At 43.7% G+C, this 10040-nt stretch overlaps 1 protein-coding gene across 1 annotated transcript in view; it reads left to right on the top strand.

Annotated features, from left to right (window-relative positions):
- The first annotated feature begins 5769 nt into the window (after positions 1-5769).
- LOC103618300 (secretory carrier-associated membrane protein 1) overlaps positions 5770-10040 on the top strand; it is a 95567-nt gene continuing 91296 nt past the window's right edge. The window contains exons 1-3 of the mRNA XM_008636686.1: positions 5770-5871; positions 6298-6396; positions 6666-6777. Coding sequence (XP_008634908.1) covers positions 5770-5871; positions 6298-6396; positions 6666-6777 — 313 coding nt within the window. The remainder of the gene's footprint in view (positions 5872-6297; positions 6397-6665; positions 6778-10040) is intronic.

Genomic DNA, 10040 nt, shown 5'->3' with positions numbered 1-10040 from the left:
TATGTTTTCCCCCAAAGAAACAGAATGGGTGGTGGGGGGGGGTGGGTTCCCCACAAGATAGGAGCTCCGGATTGGCCTCAGGACTGAAACCCGTCAATTTTGGCTTTTCACAACAAAACACAAAAGGCACAGGGGCATGGGTCCCCTCCAAACAGGAGCCTTTCAGCTCTGCACAAGCACCACATAACAGGAACCTTACAGCTCCACACAAAAAACCAAGCAGAAAAGGGAACTAAACACTCAAGTCTATTAACCACAATGTCTACAATTCTTATAACTTCTGCCATCACCTTTGCCTTTGCTTTTGCCTTTTCCTCATCCCTTCTTACATACACTTGCCATACTTTTCTAACTAGTTCCTCTCAAATTTCTTACTATTCTCTGCCACTCTCTCCTCACTCTAACATTATCTACACCTTCATTTTCTGCCAAGTTCTTTATTTCTGCTCTTTCTAGTCTGATACCAAGCTCTCTCCTCTGGCAGCTTGGACACCACCCACTCCTTGTAGTAGAAGTACAATACAATTTTCTCTCACAATTAATACATGCACACAAATACAAGCTTCACAACTGTTTTCACACACTAAACACAGGATTTCAAAAGGGAAATCAGATGGAGCTATATTAGAAAGGCGTTGGGGATCCCAAGAATCAAGACCAAACTACTGAGGGGGAGGGGTTCTTCTAACCTCTCGCCTAGCTACAATTCTAATTCTATTAGCACAAAAATCAATAATCAGGCACCACTCCAAACAAATGCTTCAATACTACACACTCAACACATGGCAACATACACATCTCTGATCTACAAACAAATAGGCGAGCTAATACACGGCCACATACACATAAAAGCAGTCCAACAACAACCAATATCCACACAGACATATAAGCAACACAACAACACTCAAACCAGCTACTAGTAGCCAAAATATTCATAACACTCACTTTTAATAACTTCAGGGTCCCGCTTACTTATTCTCCCCAATATAATCATCAACAGGTTCTGGTGGAAACCCCACACGGAATCACCCAATCCGCTCTCAGGATTGCTAGCAGCCGCTCTATCAGTTGGCGACTCCCCCTTGTTGTCTTCCGTAGCCAGCTGCCCTTCCCGGCTTCTGTAGCCGGTTGCTTGCAAGCTCCACCTTTACCCACACAAGGGACTATGCTGTGCGCCAGATGTCTCTGCGCGGCTTACCAGCAGCCCTGGCCATGCGTACAACTTACAGGCACCCTAAATCCAGAACATACCATTTATCCACAGTCCCAGCAGGTTGCTGTCTGCCCCCCCAGTGAGTGAGCCAAGAGGTGGAGTTCCTCCAGGAAAGCCCTGGGGCGCGCCTAGGACATCCGCTCCTCAGCCGATCCTGCAGCCAGACAGTTCCTCCTGCCAGCTCGCCAAAATGATACAAGGAAAAGACTCCACTACTGAAATAAGTAGTAGAGTAGGTATATTTATTCCAGCGCTGGGACGCATGAGGGATAATTCCTCCAAAGTCATGCGTGCCGACAGCTGCATTCAGCTTGGTATATATCGGGTTTCAAGCTCCATATTCATTAAGTTTCCTAATATGCCTATACATATTCATTACCTAGCCCCGCCTAGCCTCGCCTCGTATTATAATGAGCTCAAAAGTCATTTACATCTGGGTTGTGCTTGCGCAGTGTTGTCTGGTGGTCATGGGCAGGGGACTCCGGGATGAAGTAGGAGTCTTCCTCAGATGAAGTAAAGAGTCGTAAAGAGTCTTCCTCCTTCTGAACTTTTCACCTTGCTTCCCTGTGCATGCTCTTTATGTCCCTGGCCCAAGTCCAAACTTCAAGGCTGGTTTAAGTTAGTTTTAGGTTCGAAAACAGGATCTTTGGTCAAGATTCTTTCCCTTTATCAATAGTCTTATATCTTCTCATTCTGCTTTCGTAGGCACAATAAGTGTTGAGCAAACTGTATGCATTGTTTTTAACAAACAGCTTCTTAGCAAATCATTTAACCTCTGCTTCCCCCTCCTCCCCCTGATTCAGTATTATCATTATTATTATTATATTTTATTTCAATTATTAAACTGTTCTTATCTCTATGCATGAGGTTTAGGTTTTTGTCTGATTCTCCTCCCCACCCAGAGGGGTGTTGGGGGGCGGTGAGGTTGAGTGAGTGGTTGTGTGATACTTAGTTGCCAGCTGGGCTTAAACCATGACAACAGGCTCTTACCTAGGCATGTGTATCATGGACATCAATTCTAACAGTGTATAGGTTTCCAGCTAGCATATAGTGGAACTTAAGCAGAAATATGAATCAAAATAATCTTTCACGTAATTAGCTCCTTATATTAATGTCATCTATCATATATGCTGTTGACTAGCATGTTTCATTATGTATCTCTAATGAGATTTCTGATGGGTTCCTTTATTCCTAAGCATATATGCATGTTCCAGTCATTACCAGCACTGCAGGTTATTTGGACAAAATGTCTTTCAAAGATAGGTATCTTTGAACACATTGTTCAATTCTAGCCTGCCAATCCACCTTTAAACACTATTGCAGATGTCTGTGAAGGGCTACTGGAGTCCTTACTGGAGACTGTGGGCAGTCTTGCTCATTAGTCTAGCAGGCAGCTGTAAGACCCCAAAACTTGCTCAACAAGACTCTTAAAAAGGCTTATGGTTTTTTATGTAACCTGAATTAGACACACAGGAAAAATACCAACAAGATATTCTCAAGAGGTCAAAACAAAAATAACCTTTACTGGCAACTTCAGAAAATCAGAGAATTTTGGCAAACGTTTAGAGCAACATTCAATTAACACAAAACATTTCACGAAGCATTAACTTAGACCATTCAACTTAGCAAACTCCAAGCCCATCCAATTTCAAGTTACTCAAAACTCCAAGAAGAGGGAATTAGAAGAAGGAGAAAGAGAGAAAAGATGTAGAAAAGAACAAATATAGCTACCACTCCTGGTTTCCAGTGGTGTCTCAGCTGATATAAAATCCAAGGGAGCTACCGGGTCAAGACATGCTTGCCTGTTCTGGGTTAAGTACCTTTTGGCTTTTCTGGGCCCTTCCCCCAGATGGGACTTCTGGTCATCTGGCCTCTTAGGAGCTGGGTTAGGGGCTCCAGAGGCAGGGTGTGGAACATTGCCTCTGGTGTGCAAGTGATTGGCAGCCATTGCAGGAGTGGGGTATTCAGAGCAGGGCATTGCCTCACCAGGGCAAGGCCTGACCTGCCCATTCCCCCACACAGATGCCCAAAATGTTTTGAGCCAGCAATCCTTCCAGTCTCTCACAGCAGCTTCTTATCAATTATGCTTTCAAAGCTACTGTTACCTTAGCCATAGAGCTAAAGGGGGACTTTTGTAGCATTGCTCTGGCCTAAAATGCCTAATGCATTTTTGTTCAGTAGCTATTACTTTAGTACATGGTTTGTATTTTATGTTTGAAGCAGATGATAAGACTGTTGATGGTTGTCTAGTTTTTGTAGGTGTTGTCATACAAGAGACCTTTGTCCTTATCACAGAACGCTCCAACATAAGGAATAGCAATATTGTCTTTAACCAACTTTGTGTGTCTTCATCCTAAAACAATGAGTAATCCTTTCTTATGATGAAAAGCTTAAATCACTGAGTATTTTTGAGGAATGAGACTTCTCTGATATTTCAGTATTTTGTTAGGAGTTGATATATAAAGTGGAAAGATGATTTTGATATGATGCAATATTATACACAGAGGTGGAGTTTACTCAGGCATGATGTTTTCTCCTCTGTGCATTTCAAAAGATGGTTGGTGTATTGGCTTTCCATTACAGGGTTTTGGTAGCAGGAGCGTACAGGGGTGGCTTCTGTGCGAAGCTGCCAGAAGTCAGATAGAGCCAATGCCAGCTGGTTTCAAGACAGACCCACCACTGGCCAAGGCCAGGCCAATCAGCGATGGCGGTGTGATGTCCCACCCTTAAGGGGAGGGGAAAACACACCCAAAATTCATAGATGCTAGTGGTTGAAAGGAATGACAAAAGCCAGAGGGTCTGCAAAAACTTGCATCGTTTTATTAGTAAATTACACACTTAGCATGGGAATTGGTATGTTAGTCTCTGATGTACTATATAAACACATGGAAGTGGGTTTTGGATAAAGAGGTAGGGAAGAGAGAAAGGGAAAGATTAATTATAGAGGGGGAGAGAGAAAGAAAGGGAGAAAGAGAGATCACCAGTCCTGGCTATCGATGTCTGAGACATGCACGTTAGCCCCCTTATCTTCCAGGCTTCTACAGGTGGTAGTGCCTCTGGGATAACATGTTTAAGAAGGAGGGGAGGGGGAGAACTGCTGCACAAGAGCAGCTGTGAGACGAGTGAGAATATGTGAGAGAAACAAGTCTGCTGATGCCAAGGTCAGTGGAGAAGGAAGGGGAGGAGGTGCTCCAGGCACCAGAGCAGAGATTCCCCTGCAGCCCGTGATGAAGACCATTGTGGGGCAGATTTTCTCCATGTAGCCTATGGAGATTAATGGTGGAGCAGCCTGTGGAGGACCCCATACCAGAGCAGGTGGATGTGCCCAGAAGAGGTTGTGACCCTGTGGGAAGCCCGTGCTGGAGCAGGCTCCTAACAGGACCAGTGACCCTGTGGGGGACTGTAGTGATTTGACCTTGGCTGGATGCCAGGTGCCCACTAAGCCAGGGCATCCACCTGCTTTGGTGAGGAGCTCCTCTGCAGGCTGCAGGTGGATCTCTGGATCACCATGGGCTGCCAGGGCACAGCTTCTTCACCTTGGTCTTCACCATGGGCTGCAGAGGAATCCCAGCTCTGGTTCCTGGACCACCTCCTCCCCCTCCTTCTTCACTGACCTTGGTGTCTGCATAGTTGTTCTTCTCACATGTTCTCACGCTGCTCTTCTCTGGCTGCAATTACAACTGTGCAACAACTTTTCTTTCTTATGTGATCACAGAGGCTTTACTACCATTTCTAATTGGCCCAGCCTTGGCCAGTGGCATGTCCATCTTTGGAGCCACCAGGGATTGGCTCTGCCAGACATGAAGGAAGCTTCTAGTAGCTTCTCACAGAAGCAACCCCTGTAGCCCCCCTGCTACCAAAAACCAGGCCATGCAAACCCAATACAGCCACAAGGGCTCATTGCTGACTTATGGACAATTTGTTGTCCACCAGGACCCCCAGGTCCTTTTCTGCAGTGCTGCTTTCTAGTAGGTCACCCCCAAACTTTACTGGTGCCTGGGGTTATTCCCACATGCAGGACCCTGCATTTGCCTTTGTTGAATTTCAGAAGCTTTTTCTGCCCATCTCTCCAACCTGTTGAGGTCTTTCTAAATGGCAGCATGGCACTCTGGGGTATTGGCCACTCCTCCCAGCTTTGTGTTGTCAGTGAACTTGCTGAGGAGGCATCTACCCCTTCATCCAAGTAATTGATGAACAAGTTAAACAATACTGAGCCCAGCATTGAACCTTGGGGGACACCACTAGTGACAGGCCTCCAACTAGACCCTGTGCCACTGATCATGAGCCTCTGGGATCTGCTGTTCAGCCAGTTCTCAATCCATCCCACTGTCCACTCATCCAACCCATACTTCCTGAGTTTTCCTATGAGGATGCTGTGAGAAACAGGGTCGAAAGCCTTGCTGAAGTCCAGGTAGACAATATCCACTGCTCTCCCCTCATCCATGCAGATAGTTGTCTTGTCATAGAAGACAATCAGGTTGATTAAGCATAATTTCCCTTTAGCGAATCCACGATGACTACTCCTGATCACCTTCTTGTCATCCATGGGGATAGACATGGCCTCCAGGATGAGGTGCTCCATCACCTTTCCAGGGATTGAGGAGAAGCTGATTGGCCTGGAGTTCCCTGGGTCCTCCTTCTTGCCCTTTTTGAATATGGTGCATTGCTTCTCTGGTTAACCTTTGTGAAGTAGATAGTTCTGGAAGATATTATTAATAAATTTCATCATGTTTGAGAATAGGAACAGATCACTGTTAAATCCTGCCATTCTCTTAAATAATAACTGTCCTTATTGATATTCATGTCTGAACAAAATTAAAATTCTTTTTACTTTCTGTTGATCCATAAAATTCCATGTTGTGTTTATGGCAAATAGTGCAGTGTAAAAACAAACAAGCAAAACACTGCACCACAGAGTATATATTATAACCTAAAAGTTATAAATATTGCACGCAGCATATCAGATTTTCAGTTGATCAGTAACAGTTCCTTTAAAACAACTGGATTAGTTCTTACAGTGATAATGAAAAGATGTTTATTAGAATAGGAGATTGTTTCCCTGTAATTGTCTCTTGTTTTCTTAGCCTCCTCCAGGAAATGTGAGAATGCCTCATGTACCCAGTACCCAGCCAGCAATAATGAAACCAACAGAAGAATCACCTGCTTACACACAAATTTCAAAGGTTTGTCTATAACTTTCAGGCACTAGGTTCCTTTCAATTATAGTAATATAAACACACTTCTAAAGTTGTGTATTCTATAAATAAACATTGTTTTCCTGATGATTTATGAAAATGAATACTGCCTTTAAGTAATCAGTTACTGCATGAATTTGTGCAATATTAGGTTGGTCTTCATAACTGGAGATGCTAAATTTTGGAAAATAGACTTGGAATATAATTTTGTGTTTGCATTTTTTTAATCAATATCTAATGATGCTTATTTTGTTCAGGAGCATGCCTTGGCCCAGGCAGAACTGCTAAAGCGTCAAGACGAACTGGAAAGAAAAGCAGCTGAATTAGATCGCAAAGAAAGGGAAATGCAGAATGTCAATCAGCAGGGGGGTATGCATAAAAATGTTTTTTTTTAAATTACAGAAATTTCACTTTTTCTTAGAAACTGTTTTAGTTTCACAGTGTTACTGTGAAACAGATCAAAGGGGGTTTTATAACCTCTCCAGGAAAAGAAAATTCATCTCCTTTGGAGCAATGAATACAGTCAATAAAAACTGGCCTGTGCAGATTTTCACAGCAAAAATTTTAAATGAGGCCTATGTTACATGTTACTCTCTGCTATCAGCTATTTTTATTCTAAGTTAATATCCAAGTAATACTGTTGAATAGAAATGGAGCAGTTTGAGAAGTAAACTAACTTCATAAGTACCATCTCTGATTTCTCTTCTGTCAGTATTTATAGCTGTAGGAGAACTTTACAGTTTTGAAACATTTTCTTATCTTTTAGCTATGTTACAGACACAGTATTCTATGCAAATATCAGAAAGATTAATTTTATTATTATTTTATTAATTTTTCATATGTTGCTTTGGAACCCATAGTTAAGACCCGTATCTCATTTTGCCACAAACTTTAAGTAACCATCAGTTTTTATACTGCAATTTCACACATGAAATTTACATCCTCTTAACTGAAGATACTTTGCTAGAATTAGATCTACAGGAAAAACTTCAGTCTAAAGTTAAAAAAAACCCAAATGAACCAAAACACCATGCAAGGTTGACTTTGCGTGATCTTTTCACTTGTATCTAGAAATCTGACTGTTGTATTTCCACACTTGCTGGGATTTTTTTGCTGCTGTGGTTATTGGAATATACAGCAGCACAATTCCAGATTGCATGACCACTTAGTAATTCAAATTTTTAGAAAATTTATGCCAGTCATATGCTAGGATCTGGGAATAAGGAATTGCTATTCTTCTAAGGAAAAGAATCATGATGATATTGTCCCTACATTTAACAATTTTTATTTTCTCAGTATTTATTCTTTTCAATGTCTTTATTAAATCTCTGTACCTCTTCTCCCAGATAATTTGTTTGTTTGTATGTTTGTTAATTTTCTTGTCCATATATTGCTCTTCATCTAATTTCACTAACTTATATTGGTGGTCTGGATTGATTTGTTGCCTTTTTCAACCTAGAAATGAAACTCGAGATAATTTTAGTATAGAAGGTAATATAAAAGTGGATCTTTATTGAAGGCCTTCAGGGGCAGTTATGGAAAGATGTCCACAAAAGCCCACCCCTCATGGGGGTGCATACAGTTTTATGGTTGAAGACAAATTTGGAGGAGAATGTCTGCAATGAACATCCCTCTGTTAGAAGGCAGATTTCAGCAGCCCCTCCCCCACCACATTCGGAAAGAAATTCCTTGGAGGAAAGTGAAAAAACCCGATTTATTTAACAAGCAAAGTGCACGCAGGCACAGAAAAAGAATAAATAATGTTAAATAATAAAACCTCTCGCTGTGGAGAAGAAACTTGGGTAGATTTCAGAGTCCTTTCTGCGGGTGTGGCTCTGCCCTCTCCGGAGCTGGGGTGCTGTGTGGGCCCCTCCGTGTTGCGGTGACCCAGCCCCCTGCAGGGCTGGGGCAGTGCGTGATGCCAATCAATCCCAGCCCATCCCCTGGATCGAATTTCCCGAAGAGGCAGACTCAGAGGGTGGCTCGATGGGCAGCTCAGAAGCCTAAGCTGCACCCTCCCTGGGTGGTGCCCAGGTACAAGCTGCCTCCCCCGGTTCGGGAAAATTCTCGGTTACTTGGTTGTTCACTGGTTCTCTGTTATAGCTCCCGCCTCTCGGTTTCCCCCAGTGGTTCTTGTTAAATTGTATCCTCCTCCTGGCTTGTAACTCATTGGTTGTTTTCCCCTTTCACCGCGGTTTTCAAACTCTATAAAACTGAGGACAAGACTCGGGGGAGCATCCCATCGCATTCCATCCCTTCCGAGCTTGTTCGGGTTGTGAAACTTCTAACAATAAACCTGTTAGGAGTGAGACCAGAACAGCGTCTCTCTTCCTTTGTCTCCGAGCTAACGTGAGCCGATCCCATCAGCTCCTGCCGTGTTCCCTCTGCAAAGAAGCCAGCTAGCTAGCTCAGCCAGCAGCTCTTTTCCTGATGCCGAAGTCGCTTCAGCGACGTACAGAAATAACGTAGTTGGACTCTCTCTGAACTGGGGCATGCCAGAGCTCGTGCCTCGAGCTCAAGTACTGCGTTACCTCCGGGCCGCGGTTTGGGGCCTCCCAGTGATGTTGTTCCGGACCAGAGCAGAACAGTCCCAAGGAAAGTTCTTGCTTCAGCTAGCAGGCTAGCTAAAAAGCAAAGAGTTTTAACTCTCTATCTCTCTCCTGAAAAAGGAGCCGAGAACTGGGAAAAAGCAGGAAGGTGCTTTCCTCAGCTCTGTAGCAGCAGGAACGCAGGGGAGTGTGTGTGTTGCAGCGGGGACTTCTGCAACATGTATAGACAGTGAGGCCCGTGGGGTCCCCTTCCCCCGGACCTCACGCCAGGGGGGAGGAACCCCAACACTTCACCCTTTTGTTTTAACTAAAAGAGATTTAAAACTTAATATTGGAAACAACTGGACAAACATAAGATAACAATTTCAAAAGAAAACAAGCCACCCTCTTGAGCCTCTAAATGTCCAAACAGATTTTTTTCTCTGGAACATCTTAGGGCTGGCAGAAGGGAGACAGGACTCTCTGAGCATGCTTTGTGGGGAAACTGAGGCAGGAGAGGGTTTCTTCCATTTGTACCTGTTGGAACTCTAAACAACAATAGTTAATTTTTCCCCCCCTTTGGGAGACTGTATGGGTTGTTTATAATGGGGATATTGTCTGACATGACTACGATTTGCAGCATATATACTGCCTTTCACAGAAACACCACTGAGCCCGGTAACATCTGCTGCTTGCAGGCCTTTCCTTCCTTGTATAATCTTAAACTCTACCACTTCTCTGTCTCCTAAGCTTGGGATATATTTTTTGGGGTTATTCTTCATAATGGCAGTACGATGAACGAATATGTCTTCCTTGTTGTCACATCTAGTTATAAAACCATAATTTTGTTTAACATACCATTTTACTATTCCTAAAACCTTAGCTATGATGATTTTTTCTTTTTTCTGTGTCGTTGCTGTTTTCTGTCTCACTGTGTTCTTGCTTTCACTTTTGCTTTTGCTCGCTCCCGTGTTGGAGCTGCCGGAGCTGCCGGAGCCGTCGGGGTTGCTCGTGCTTGTGCACTCTCACCGCGGAGTTTCGACTTCTCAGGGTCGCATTCAGGGCCGCGCAGGCCCGGCTAGGCTGTGCTGCTCAGCTCCTTGC

The sequence above is a fragment of the Corvus brachyrhynchos genome, unplaced genomic scaffold (assembly GCF_000691975.1).
Source record: "Corvus brachyrhynchos isolate BGI_N302 unplaced genomic scaffold, ASM69197v1 scaffold81, whole genome shotgun sequence".
Taxonomy (NCBI): Eukaryota; Metazoa; Chordata; class Aves; order Passeriformes; family Corvidae; genus Corvus; species Corvus brachyrhynchos.
This window is presented reverse-complemented; position numbering and strand designations above follow the sequence as displayed.